At 39.2% G+C, this 15169-nt stretch overlaps 1 protein-coding gene across 3 annotated transcripts in view; it reads right to left on the bottom strand.

The window, feature by feature from the left end:
- RPS6KA5 (ribosomal protein S6 kinase A5) overlaps positions 1 to 15169 on the bottom strand; it is an 87122-nt gene that overhangs the window by 42906 nt on the left and 29047 nt on the right. Inside the window, exon 5 of one of the 3 annotated variants that reach the window (XM_074908541.1) lies at positions 15021 to 15128. The exons of 1 other annotated variant lie outside the window; for it this stretch is intronic. In XM_074908541.1, coding sequence (XP_074764642.1) covers positions 15021 to 15128 — 108 coding nt within the window. Of the gene's footprint in view, positions 1 to 15020; positions 15129 to 15169 lie in introns of those variants that run through there. One more of the 3 variants, XM_074908542.1, reaches the window with a different exon arrangement.

Here is a 15169-nt window from a genome sequence, read left to right on the forward strand (position 1 = left end):
CCCTCAGGCACCGGATACCTTGTTCCATTGTGCTCCATTTTCCTTGGTGCACCTGGAGGTCTTCTTTACAAAGGTACCTGTCCCTTACACTTGTCAGCAGTCGCTGCCAGAGGCTGAGGGTTTCTTGGGTTCTCCCGATCCCCTAGTCAATGACCACATCCCGGGACAGAGATCCCAGTTGCCCGGCCTCACTTCCATCCAGAATGGTGTCATTGGCTGCAGCGTCCCAGATGCGGAGCAGCCAGGTCAGGATAGACTCTGTCTGGCGGGTGAATTCCCTCCGCAGGTCACGCAGCTCACCCAGGGATAGCGACCGAGTGATGATCTCTGGCTCTGCCTCTTCTGCTGCGTGCAAAGGTCCTGCTGCATTCTCGTCAGTCACTATGCGGACTGATTTGCATTTTGATTTCTTCTTCTGCACGGGGGCAACTGCAATCGGTTTAGGCTGTTCTGGTTCAGTGACGGTTTGTGTGGAGATGCTTTCAGCGCCTTTGGTTTTTTCCTCCTCTGTGTCAGTCTGCACAGACATGGATGCTGTTGTCTTGCATCTGGTTTCTTTCTCCTCTGTGACGGTCTGTGTAGACATGGTGCTTGTTGCTCTGCTCTTTTTTTCCCTCTCATGCTGAGGATGCTGTGCCACAGCTCTGATCCTAAGCATGGTGTACACAGTGCAGGTCATAGAGAAAAAAGAAAAAAGAACTGACAAGAAGATTATGCCATCCTTAACATCCACAGAGAACTCAGTATTTCCAAAAACTCTTGTGTCCGGCCTGAAAAGCTGGAAAAGAACACTCTTTAATCCTCCCCCCAGGGTATGGGTATGATTGTTGAGGCCCCAGATGTAGCAGCCTAAAGTAGGACGTGCAGACAAAGTTGAGTATATATTCCGAATTATGTTCACTGTCTTGGAGGTTATCATGCAGTAGACATAGTAGACTAATAAAGAAAATTTTATACCATACCCTGGTCTACACAGGAGCATTAAAATCGGCAGATAGTTCCCCACGTGCGGAAAAATATAGAGAGCTAGATACAAGACCCATGTAAGCATGTTGAACATCATAGCAAGTAGGTGGCTTTTACAATACAAAATTGTAATTCTGACTTTCCTCAACAGCCAGGCCCCACGCTGGGCGCCAAAATATGTGCTAGTTTGAAAACAAACTAGTGGGAGACACCAAGTCAGAATAACAATTTAATAAGGAGAAAAAAAAGTTATAAAGGCAGATAACACTGAGTTAAACTAACAGAGTCAGGATACAACCTGACACCCTGTTAATCAGGGTGGTGGTAGCAGTCTGGTAGAACGGTGGCTGCAGTCCCCCCGAAGCAGTGATTCTGTAGGAAAAAAAAATCTGCTCTTCCTCAGAAAAGTCCAGTGGAGGCTAAGTAGCTCCTGTCCTCTGGAAATCCCGTGGAAAAGAGAGCCTCTCTGGTATTCAGAATCTCGGGTTATATCCAGGATGGAATGCTGGTTTTCTCCCTCTGGGTGGAGCATCTCACAATGGGATGATGAGTCATGCTGCATGGCATTGATGGGCCATTAGCAGAAAGATAGCCTGCAGGTGGGGGCGGGGGGAAACAAAGAAACACTGCCCCACCTTATTTCGACACCTCATGAGGATGCTAACAGAATACACTGCAACCTAGGACAAATGGTAGCTCAGACAGTTATTAAGTCTTATAACTTCAGCAGGTCACAAGAGGGTATGTGCGACAAGAACTGTAATTCCAGAGTGAACCACAAGAATTAGATGAGACTTCTAGGAGAGCCAAGGAATCACACAAGCACAACATGCTCCTGAAAGGCTCATCTCTATTGGGCCAAGCTTATTTGGGCAGCCAGCTATTTGGACAAAGGGCTACTCCATTACATCTGATTTAAGAAGTTATTGTGTTAGTTTCCAGTGCCACGAAGAACTCACACAGCCCAGGTTCAATGAAAATGTCTGATTCAGTGTCCTAACATCCAAAAGAACATGGGAGCTGGGCAAAGAAATACAACTGATTCAGGACAGATACCTCCCAGCACCTAGGGCATGAAGGCCTGCATTATTTTATCATGTGCACCCAAAGATCTGCATCTGAGAAACAAAGTGGTTTTTAATACTTGGCTGAAGACATCTTCAGCTAGGACACAGGTAGACAACTGTCCGAATGTTAGGGCCAAACTAGTATTTGTAAAGAAAAATAAGTCTTCTTAGAGCAGAGGACAAGATCCCAAGGGACTGTTACAGGGTATTATAACTCCTTCAATGAGCAGAGAACGTCATTACTTCAGGGACTCAAAAAAAATCGAGTTAACCATACTCTCTGGAAACTAAGATCTGCATAACTGAAAACTGCATCTTGTGATTGTCATGCTTACTCATAACATGACAGACAGGGCATCGAGTCAGCTTGAAGAAAAGTACAGAGAACAGCTTTTGGAGCTCTAAAGCAGCCCCAGAGCAAAAGATGACCCACATCGAAAGGTTCAAGATTGAAGGAGGCTATGGCTAATACATTTACCTCCTGAGTAAATGGTGTCAGGGGTATGTTGCTGCTGAATACTAAAGAAAAGTAACATTTCTGTTTAGACTTCTGTAGGTCACTAGAAGTTACATCAAGAGAAATACACAATCTATACAAACAATTAAGCACAAAATGCACCCATCTCTTGTTAAATTGGCTATTTATACACAAGACAGACTGGACAGATTTAGCAAACTGGAGCATGCCATTTGAGCATTGGAAAACTGGGAGCAAAAACAAAAATAAAGAGATCAAATCAAGTTTTAAGAACTCACAGGATGTTATTTCAGAGGCCTCCGGACCAAAACAAATACACATCAAAGCAAAGCACCCAAACAAAAACATTAAGGCTACCTAGGTGTGAATACTGTAAAGGGTGAGTTGAGATAAAGCTAAAAGAATACTAACATAGGTAAAACAAAACAAAACCACACACTTGCAAAGAATAACCAGATGCTCAATCCAGAGTATCTCATTCAAAATACTGAGGCATAAGACAAGTATGCTGTTCTATACGTGCGCACTAAGCTTAAGGAGAGAATCTATTTGCCATACAAATACTGCTTTGGGAAAATGCTTCAGAACTTTGAGCATTTGTGATCTCATCTTAAAAGTGTGAATGTGTATATGGAAAGCACTCAAGTGTCTTAGAACAGTTATTTGCAATTTGAAGAGGTATTATTTAACATTTAAATATATGGCCTTTGAAGTACTTCTTCAACCTGACAAATTGCATTCAAACAACACATGCCACTGCTCCAACAGACACTAGGATTCTACAGCTTATTTTATTCACAACAGTCTTTGTGCAAACATATTTTAGTCAGAAGATTAGCCAAGTATTCACTGAAGCCATTCTTTTCAGCATTCACAATTAGGACCCAGTTCTCCAACTACATGAAAGGTCACCTTTGAAACAGAACAGACTGCTTCTGTTCTCCAACTACTTAATGCACAAATACTTTGTTCTTAACTGAGCTGGACTACTACCCTGAAGATCAGATATGACACATTCTGGAACTATACTACTATCATATTTCTTCAAACCGCAAAACTTGACTCCTTAAATAATTTTGCAACTTAAAAAAACTCCAAACTACTCTAAACATTCTTTAATAGTGTATGTGTTCTCTTATAGGAATTCCTTGCTAATAGAAGCAATGTTAGGATCTGGTCAAAGGGCTTGGTTAAACCCTAGAGTACATCATTTCTAGGGTAATAATGTCAAGAAATGCAAACTACAAAATATTAGGGAAAGGGCACTTCTCAGCTATTAAATTGGCTTGGACTCACAGTCTGTATTCATATCAAATATTTTAGGAACATAATCAAATAGCTTAAGAATTACTCCTCTAGTGTATTCAGTATTAAAAAAAACCACAACAAAACCTAGAAACAGTAAGTGCTCTTGGGCTAAAGAGCACAAAGACAACCTCTAGAGTTGAAGAGTCAGTGTTGCAGTCTTCAATGGTACATACTTTATCTGTCAGCAAGAACTCCGTGACTGAAGCACATAGAGACATAGAGCAAGAGGGTGCAGTGGAACAGAAGGGAACCCAGTGGCCAGACAGAAGCTCACTGAAGGCATTCAGGGCTGCTCTCAGGACTGACTCTCCACAAATCCACTGAAAGTTCTCCAATCCAGACAAGAATTACTGGTTCTTATCACTTTTTTTGTCACAGAGAAATAGGAGAATTACTATGTATGTTTTGGCTGGGTTCTTTCAGAGATTTCAGCAACATTCTTACGGGATTCCTATGCTTGTCCATACTTGTTAGCTGGCAAATTAAACTACTTCATTCACTTAATCTGAACTCATCATTATGAAGGCTTCAAAATGTTATGACCTAGCAAGACAAGAGGAATGCTTAACTGTTGTTAACTCTGAAATTGCATAGCAAGTTTAAAAAAGGTTTTTAATCTAATACAGCTATGATCTTACTACTTAAAGTCAAGGACAATTCCTCCTTATTGCATAGGTAGTAAAATTCTCCATACCAAGTTTCAGATCAGGTACAGAAATGAAAAAGCAAACTGATGAAAACCATAGTTTAGCTAAAACATGTATCTTGGGTTTTCTTTTTAAGCAATCACCTAACAGGTTATATACTTCATGAGAATGTGTACACCATGTAAATTAGATGAGCTACTACTATGTTTCCAACTTCTGTAAAACACTCAGGGCTGCAAGTAAAATCTACCACTATTGTGTGAAAATGCCTCTCATGTAGAATAAAATGGAAGCAGTCTGCATGTAATATATATAACAAAAAGCCAGTCTCCAGATGATTTAAGTTTTCAAACCAACATTTTGGAACTGGTAAAGTTATGATGAATATAAAGACCCTTCTTTGAATTATCTTTAGTGAATAAAAATTCTAATACATGAAAATATGTAATCCTGATGTATTTACAACCCAGGTTTTCTACTCTGATGAGGATAAGTCTTATATTACCAGGTGCATGGCATGTGGTAATTTCTTAGGAGCTAAAGATGCCAAAAGAAAAAAGATGTCTTTGCATAGGGGTAAGACTCACAACTGGGGATGGGACCCCATGGAATAGAAATAAATGACAGATAACGTTTCTGTGACACCAGAGTATTGTGATTCTTGTATAAAATGGTACATTTCCAACTTATGTTCTAAAGTAAGAAAGATCTGCAGGGACGCTGTGCTTTTGGTTCTTGAAAAGTTCGGCCAAAATGATTACTTGCTGGATAGCACAAACTACAAGGAGGAGAAATACATCGAGAGATACTTTATCCTTGAAGTCATTAATGTTTCCTAGGTACAACAACCAATCTCTAATGAAAGAAACCAGAGGCAGTTGATCTCTCCTGCAATGAGAGATCAATGTGGAGATTGTGGGACAAGAGTCTGGAGTACAGCCCTACAGAAAGGGATTTAGGGGGTTTGTTGATGGTAAGCTCAGTATGAGTCATCAGTGTATGCAGGTGAAAAAAAAGGAACCAAGTATATCCTAGGTGCTTTAAGCACATCATAGCTAACAAGTCCAAAAAAAATTGTCTCACTATACACATCATTGGTGCAGCCTTATTTGAGTACTGTGTGAAGCTTTAGGCCCCACTATAAGGAGGATATAAAAGTATCAGAATGTGTCCAAAGCAGTGCAACAAAGATGGTGAAAGGACTAGAGAGCATGACTTTTCTGGAGGTTTTGTTCAGCGAAGTGCAGGGGAGATGGAGGGGTAACCTTACAGCTGTGTATAGTGTTCTCTTGCTAGAGAGCAGACAAGGAGGTGCTGATTTCTTCTCTCTGGTGTCCTGTGATAGGAAGCAAGGGAATGGCTTAAAGCTGCATGAGGGGAAGTTGAGACTGGATATGAGGAAAAAAATTCTTCACTGAGAGGGTGGTCAAGCACTGAAACAGTTCCTCAGGGAAGTGGTCATGGCCCCAAACAGTCTTGGATATATGGTTTAACCTGTAGGTGGCCCTAGGTGAAGTCAGAAGTCGGACTTGATGATTCTTATGGGCCCCTTCCAACTCAGAATATGCTACAGTTCTATGATTCAGTGAGACTAAGAACACACATGTTTCAACTGTGGCAGGAAACATTTCCCTGATGTACAAAAATCTTTATGTATGCAGAATGCTTCACAAGTCTTTACAAAACTAAGGAAGGAGACTTAATACAGCAGATTCTTCAAGAAGATTTGGCCTTGCCAGGTACTTCTGGTATCTGCAGAAAGACTGCTGTAAATGGCACTGGATACTGTCACAGACTGCAAGGTTATATTGGATAAATTGAGACTTGCTTGTGAAATGACTGTTTCCTTTTCTGGTATGATTATCAATATACTAACTGTACTTAAAAAAATTCTGTTTCTTAAGTAGTGCTTCATAAATATTCTGAACAGGAAACCCACAGAAAAATTTCTGTGACTTCATACGCTTCTTCTCACATGGTCTTAACTTTGTGTGTGAAATCTGCTCTTGCTTTTGCATCAGCTACAAGAGTGTAGCAGAAGAAAAGTCAATCTGCTCAAAAGACATACAATAGACTGCATCATTCAGCTCACACTGAAGTGAGGAACAATCTCCCTGTCCTGCCGCTCCCTGACAAACTACTCAAGAACCACAGTTCTTCTAGAAACAGACTATAAGACTAAAGAACTTAGGCAGTTGAAAAGTTCAGCAGTATCACACAGAATATCTCATACATCAGCCATCAACAAACTGTCTATAAGCTACTGATTATGTGAGTCATTAGAGTTCCCTGGGCAAGTTTAATGAGAAAACCAGGGCCATAGGATAAATCAAAAGAATACTGTCATAAATGGAAATTTACTTGGTATAGAGGCCACATAGCAGAGGTGCTACTAACAAGCTGACCTGCTGAATGGATTTTGCACTTCAAGAAAACCGTAATTAAAGAATGAAAAGCCTAAATTCCATGCAGAAACTGGCCTCATACCTTCAGTGAGCCTTAAGAGATCATCCTATCTGAAAGTGATTTTATTGATATTTACTTAAATAAAAACACACCCACAAAAATCCTGTTTCCGTAGAAATCAGATCCATAACATTTGTTACCATCATTTTAATTGTCCAGAATAACAATAATTATAGTCTCAGTCTAGGAAGGCATATAAAAAAAAAAATAAAAAAAATCAACAGAATAGCCCTCTCATAGTTCAATGATGTGATGTAGATTTAAAATGAAAAACAAAAATCCTGTTCCAACAAAGCACATGCTAGACTGACTGGTTTCTTTTTTCTCACTTTTTTTTTTTTTTTTTTTATTCTTTTGGGAGCCCTTTTGGTCATGTCCTGGTTCAGCTAGGATAGGGTTAAGTTTTCTCCAGCAGAGAGGGGGAAGGGATCTCCAGCCAGGCTATTCATATCATGCTGACGTCAGGTCCAGCAAGGGAGCGCGGGAAATTTTTCCTTTGTGGCTTTGGTCACAGGGAGCACGCGAGCGAGCTGTCTGTAACCACTGCGGTATTTCTCTGTGTATCTTTTGTCTTGTTCACTGTTATTACTGTTTACTGCTGTTGTACAGATTGTTTATTACACTGTTGTATTAAATTTCTTCTTATCTCAATCCGGGGTCTGTGCCCTACTTGTGTCCGAGGGTGGGGGAGGGACAACAGCAACATGGTCTCTGGTCCCAACAGGGCTTAAACCAACACAGGTCATAATAGCCAGACATAACACTGGGTAATTAAGCTCTACCGTATCAGAAAGAGTACAGCTTCACCCAAGAGCTCTCTCAGCTGTAGACTGTTGCTTCTGTAGCTGTAACTTCATATTGGGTTTGTGTGGTAGGATTTTGGTAGCAGGGGAAGGGCTACAAGGGTGGCTCCTTTGAGAAGCTGATAGAAACTTCTCCAGCTCCAAGTTGGACCCACCACTGGCCAAGGCCAAGCCAATCAGCAACATCAGTAGCCTTTTATGTGATTATATATTTAAAGGGGGAAAAAAAACTCCTGAGTGACCTGCAGCAGAGAAAGGAGAGGGATGTGACAGAAACAACCCTGTAAACACCAAAGTCAGTGAAGGAGGAAGGGGAGGAGGTGCTCCAGGTGCCAGAGCAGAGATTCCCCTGCAGCCCGCGGTGCAGCCCATGGTGAGGCAGCTGTGCCCCCGCAGCCCGTGGAGGGCCACGGGGGAGCAGATCTCCACCTGCAGCCTGGGGAGGACCCCACAATGGAGCAGGGGGATGCCTGAAGGAGGGCAGCAGGGGAAGCCCACACTGGAGCAGGCTCCTGGCAGGACCTGTGGCCCAGTGGAGAGAGATGCCCATGCTGGAGCAGGTTTGCTGGCAGGACTTGTGACCCCATGGGGGACCCACGCTGGAGCCATCTGTTCCCAAAGGACTGCACTTCACATAAGGGACCCACACTGGAGCAGTTCATGAAGAACTACAGCCTGTGGGAAGGACTCATGGAGTTCATGGAAGACTGCCTCTTGTAGTAGGGACCCCACACTGAAACAGAGGAAGAGTGAGAGAAGTCCTCCCCCTGAAGAGGAAGGAGCAGCAGAAACAATGGGTGACAAACTGACCGTAACCCTTATTCCCCACCCCACTGTGCTGCTGCTGAGGAGGAGGAGGTAGAGAAATTGAGAGCAAAGTTGAACATGGGAAGAAGGGAGCAGTTGGGGAAAGGTGTTTTTAAGATTTGAGTTTATTTCTCACTGTCCTACTCTGGTTTTATTGACAGAAAATTGAATTATTTTCCCCCAAAGTTGAGTCTGTTTTGTCCATGACCATAAGTGATGAGTGATCCTTCCCTGTCTTGTCTCAACCCATGAGACTTTTATTTTCGTCTCCCTATGCCACCAGGCGGAGTGAGCAAGTGGCCACATGGTGCTTAGTTGCTGGCTGGGCCTAAACCACAACAAACTTCTATTCAGGACCAAAACTATGATCTCCACAGGAGACAGAGGAGGAAGAACAAAGACAGGAAAAATGTTCAGTGGTACACTGGTTAAGACTGCTCTGCTGCATTCAACCAATTCATAATGAAGATTATAGTACAAAAGAAAGGGTTTAGCCTAGACCAAGAACTACGGTTCCAAACAATATGGCAGAGATCAAAGGTCCACTAGTTTGAAATGTCACCTCAGGAGGACTTAATAAAAAATAAATTCATATAATAATCTGAAAATAATTAAAACTCCTCTCCTGGTGGCTGTTCCTACTTGCAGAAGCCAGTTAAATCAAAATACCACATTGGTTACTATACCTCATGCCAGAACTAGACACAGTAATGACTTCTGCTTCCAAAACAGACACAGAATCAGGCCACTGATTTTTTTCAAGCAAGCATGAGATTTGCCTGCCAGCAGCTGCCATAACACACACTTAAGAGGGAGAGAAAGAACAGCTAAACCTGGTACCGCACATCAGCCAAGAAACATGTGACCTCTATGGCTGTGGCACCAAAACATAACTCAGTGTAAGGCTACACTCTCATCAAGTGGAGGTTCAAGAAACCCTCTTCACAGACTTATACAGTGGCTATGTTTGCTTTCACAGTGCAATGCAATTGCAGTTCTGCAAGGACTAGTTCCTGATAATGGATTTATAAAGCAAATAATTAAGAAAAAAGAACACAAAAGTCTTAGTTCTGCAGGCAAAAAAATTCAGAAACAGCACAGTATTGTGTGGGAGGAATGCAAGTATGCACCACTGTCATCCCAGATGAACGTTCTGTACTAGATTCTTCTCAAAATTCCAGGTTTTGGAAGATATGTTTTCTAAAGCATCATCTTTTGAGAGAGAGAGGTAACTACTGAAAGACAAAGAATGGTATACAAAGCAAAACCTGAAAAAATCCTCTGTCTTCAGAGGCAAAATTATAAGGTATGAAGAGTACCAATTCTGGGAATAATTGTCATTGCAGACCTTCAAAAATTTATTTTTAAAAAACAGAATGTAAAAGAAAAGCATAGGAAATGCCAAATAAACCTTCATAGTATCATAAAGCACCAGATGTAAAAGGTAGAGGAGAAGGAACAAGCAATTTTGCTCAAAAGCAATCCACCTGGTTCTAAATTAATTTTCATATGTCCACAAATCTCTTTTCATATAAGCTTTTCACACCTGGCTGCCTAAGTTCCATTGAAGTTAAGTATTCACAGTAAGTCAAGAGGTAAAAAGAAATCTATGAGATTAATAAGGGTGGCAGTGTTTACCCTAAAAAAAGTTACTTTTTTTCCCCTTGGAAAACAGAAACAGACTTTTCCTGAGTTAACTAGCAACATATCATTCTAAGATCTGATAGAGAACATCAGGCTATTTAACACATGGATCAGTATTTCCCAAAAAATGTGATTTTTAAGTGGTATATTACAGTAAGAAAACAATATCCTTTGAGCAGTCACTGTAAGAAATCATTATATGCCTTGCAAAAAATTTTAATGGCACTTTGAGATTCTGGCATCAAAATCTGGATTGAATGTATTTTGTGCTCCAGTCTTCTGCATTATTGCTCCAGTCGGAAAGCACAATCACCTTTGTGGTAAGCATTGAAAAAGGGATACCTCTTGGGTGAGGCATGAATAGTTATCTGGTCATTGATGACATGGCTTTACAATTAAATGAGTCCAGTTAATGGAAGCAGATCCAGTAAGAGTCATTCACAGCACAAATTATTCTAACTCATCTTGGCAAAAGAGTGCTCAAAGTTCAGAGGATGCACTATCAAATTAAGATGCTCAGACATTATCACTTTAATTAGACGATTATAAAGGGTCTTTTAAACTTAAATGCACAGCTAATCTACCAGGTTACTCAAATAAGGTGACAGTTCATACAGCACTAAAGAATCAAGTTGTAGTATCTTCCCTCTGTTCTGCGCTACCTTTAAATTGCTCTAAGAATGTGTATGAATCTCTTACTACTACATTTACCAAAATCCACAGTGGACTAAGCACCTTTTTAGGATTTTTTTCTTTAATGAAATTTTCTTTAAAATTACATACTAATTTTCTTTCCAGAACAAAATGTTCACTCAACCAGCTAATGAAAGCAAACAATTCAACAGTGAAAACATCTGACAGTTATAACTGAATTTGCAACTCTCACCAAGAGATTTTCAGATGGGAAAACAATAATGTATCTGAACTATTCATTCTACACATCAGACAGATACCTATCCAATTGATTTAGATTATAATTCAATCCTCCCTCATACAGAATATCTACTCTTATTTATTACCGAGGCATTTGTATGCTCTCAAATATACTGTCTGGAGACTGACAACATTCAGTATTAACTACATAATTTTTTAAAACTTCATTAAACAAACACAAAAACTTCAAAACGAACTTAAGCTAATGCAGAAAACATGTACCAATGAAAAAGCATTTCACTATACTCGGGAAGAAAGTGTATTATGGATTATGGAATTTAATCAACACAAAATGTTGTTATGCATGGTCCAACAGAATAGATTACTACTACAATAATTCAGTGAAAGTATTTGGATTGGTTTTTTTAAGACAAAGTTCTCCATATATACTAAAATATTATTTTTTTAATGTAGTTACAGAACTAAAGGACATGTGAGGGGGGAAAAAAAGATTGAAGAAGTAGCATTTTAACAATAAACATTAAAATGAAGACCAGACCTGATGACTTAAACTGACATTAACCAAATCAAAACAATTCCAGCATACAAGTAGAGCTATTAATGACATAAGATAAAAATATACCTAAACCACAAATCCGGAAGATAAAGATACTACAAAATAAGATGGCAAAAAAATACCAACATAGGCATTTTGCTTTTTAAAGGTAAATGAAATGCAAAACTCTTGAAAAAAAAAAAACCAGCAACACCAAAGTGACTGTATTTCTGCAATGAACAAAGTAGTGTTGTAGAAGTTTCAATACAAAGTCTGCCTGTGCCATCAATCCCCCACACCTCTGATAATTTATAGTAATGTCATGTGCAAATATGTTCACATTGCAGTCAGATAGGAACTCAGAGATGCATGAAAGCATAAGGCTAAAAAATGTCTTTTTAACCCGATTTCTTCTGCAATCCAGTTGAGAGTTAAATCAGAAGGATTAGCCTCAAATTCATCACAGGAATAAGAATGCAAATGCCATAAAACTTAATTCTAAAAATGTACTATTCATTTCAACCTCTTACCTAATCCCATTCTATGGTGAGGTTACTCAAACTGTAGGTCTTCATGAAATTAAGTAAAATGTGAATTATCAGAATTCACTTCATACCTAAATACCTTGTGATACTGACCTATCCTATGTGAAAATTCATTTTTATTCAACTACTTTATTCCGGTCAGGTGATTCTGTCATTTTGCATGCAAATACAAGCATATTTTAGAGATAAAAACAAAGGGAAAATCAGACTGCCACTTGTACAAGACAGTTTTCAGTGAAAGGGTAGCATAACACACTTTAAAGCCTATAAAACTGCACTGCTCTCAACTTGGATTTGTAATCGTTTCATGTTATAAGCATTTTCACATAATAATTGTAAAACAAAAAGGATACTTGACAATGCACTCTTCACACTCATGCTTCAGTAGCATGCCAGAAATCAGCAGGTTTCTGTTTTCCCAGAAGTCACACACATTTACTTCCTTTCACTCAAACCATGCTTAGGAAAAGCAGTTTCCCATGTCATCATTGTTGAATAGTCAATTACTCTGGTATAGTTAATACAGTCAAGAAATAGTGCACTTTTTATTATAAAACAACTTCTGTTAGATTCTATATTTCTCAGGTACCTGGAAATATTTAACAACCATCAGATTAAAGCAGGGATAATGAAAACATTGAACTATGATGTTTCCTAGCAAGAATCCCTAACTACAAAACCACCTGAAATTCATAAATAGACAGTAAATAATTCTTTCTGATAAGAATTCTAAGCATAATACATGCTTGTAATTGCTGATAATTTTTATACCTTCTTAACGTAAATGTATCTTGTTTCAGAAAATAAAATCCAAAGAGGAGGGTTACTAGAATAAATTCTACTTGCATAAGTATACTTTTTTAATGGCAAAGTTCTTGCAAGAACCAGAGTGGGACAGGGAAGAAGTGTGAAGAAAGGGGGAGAAAGGAAAGCATACTGCTCTGATTAAATTGCAAATGTAACACTTATCTGACTTACGCAGTTATGTAATTTTATTTAAAAGTGTTACCAGTGAGCATGAAAACAGATATAAAGCTATGCAGTGATACAGGCAAATTTTACCTCTTATAACTGCGTTGGTTCAGAAGTGTAAATTAAGTATCTTTCGTAATGTGAATTGTAAGTGTTCTAATAGTAGCTGAATTGTCTACAGACGATAAAATATGAAATGTCAATTTTTATGTGTAAATGGCCCATTCTAATCACGTTTAGGTTCAGTAGCTAAATTACAATAGCACACATGAAAACTGTAGTCAAGTGCAGACAATTTCTTAGATTTTGAAAGCAAACAATACAATTGCGATTACTTTTTTCCTTAAAAGAAACACTAGAAATGTTGAGCTTTTTTTGACAGGGAAGACAAATATAAAATGTGAAGAATGTGATAAAAAGTATGGTTAAATGAAGAGATTTCTGAGGTATATATTGAAAACAGAATGGATTTGAGTCAGAGGAACCAACATTAAATGACCAAGTAGCATGACTGCCTTATTTAATGACTGGAGAAAGAGGAATCCAATTCAGAGTGTGGGAAAAGCAGACAGGCATGTCTGATGCTTATCCAAGGCCTCCCCTTTCCTTGCACTGCTTGCAAATGACATCCCAGAGGTGATAACAGATGAGAAATAAAATTATTTCCTAAAACCATTTGTTTTGAAACTTAAAGAGGGTCCTGATTCCTTATGACATTCCTATCCCAGAGAAGATTTCAGCTTCATTTAACTTTGGCTCAAAGGCTGGGGGACTGCTCCTTTTCTCTCCCATTGGTGCAGTAACACCATTCCATGTACTTTACATTGTCTCCTGTGCCCAGCATAGCTTCTCTCACAACTCCAAGCAGGTCCTACCCTCTCTAGCCACACCTTTTACTATCATTCCTTCCTGCTGAAAACAGCATCTCCCTGTACTTTGTCTCTTGCACTAGTCTGGCAATCTGCTGCTAATCCCTTATGCCAGTTGAACCTCCTCTTGGTTTCATGCTATAAAAGGAATATACTGACATTATCCATACTATTCCCCTGCTTCAAAAACTAACATTTCTTATCTCTTAAAATGGTACTTCCCAAATCCTACCAGACTCCATTTGAAATGCAAATATTCTAGAGGAAACTACCAGTTACCTATTTTTAGAAAATCCCTCTGCTGCTTCTAACAAAGACTTCTGGATTTTAAGTCCCAGATTTCAATACCTCTGATACCTAAAGTGAAAGCCAAAAAATAGCCATTTTAAAATTCTCTCAGAAGTAAAATTCTGTGCAATTTTGACTCCGAAATCTAAAAGCATATTTGGAGATGAAACTGTACCTTACGAATAATTAACAACCAACATCAACAGCCAGAGATCACCATGGTAGGTACTATGCACATATTTAATAAGAGGTAAGATTTTATCCTAAAAGCTGGCAATTAAGCTTATCAAAAGTGACACAGACATGAGAAACAGACAAGATAATAATACAATAATTATTATTAGCATAAAGAAGAGTCATAGCATACCATTTGCCTAGTCACTGCAAAGTATTAGCACAGTCAAGCGTTTTTAAAAAGGCATCTGATAATGATAAGTGGCTTTTCAGACTTATGTGGATCTCTCCTTTTAAAGGGCAGCAGGAGACAGCATGAAGGCATTTCAGAGAAAACTAGAACAGACAAAAATGTCCAACAACACTGGCCAAAGACCAATGAAATGAAAGCTCAAAACCCAGTTAAACAGACTACTGGATTTTGTTCTATGAAAGTATGAGTCTAGAAGGCAGTTTATCCTCTCCTCTCAAATGTGTTTATGATTTCAATGAGACAGAATCTGACTTTGTGATCCTGCTGGATTCTGTCCGCACTTACTAGAGATTCAAATACTCACCTCATCAGTAAGAAACTCCTTACTCAGACCAAAGTCTGTCAGCACCACATGGCCATCAGAATCGAGGAGAATATTCTCAAGTTTTATATCCCGATATATAATCCCCAACTGCAAGCAGAATATAGGAATAAGTATTTCCAAATCAGTGT

This window comes from Athene noctua, chromosome 6 (assembly GCF_965140245.1).
Source record: "Athene noctua chromosome 6, bAthNoc1.hap1.1, whole genome shotgun sequence".
NCBI classification, from domain to species: domain Eukaryota; kingdom Metazoa; phylum Chordata; class Aves; order Strigiformes; family Strigidae; genus Athene; species Athene noctua.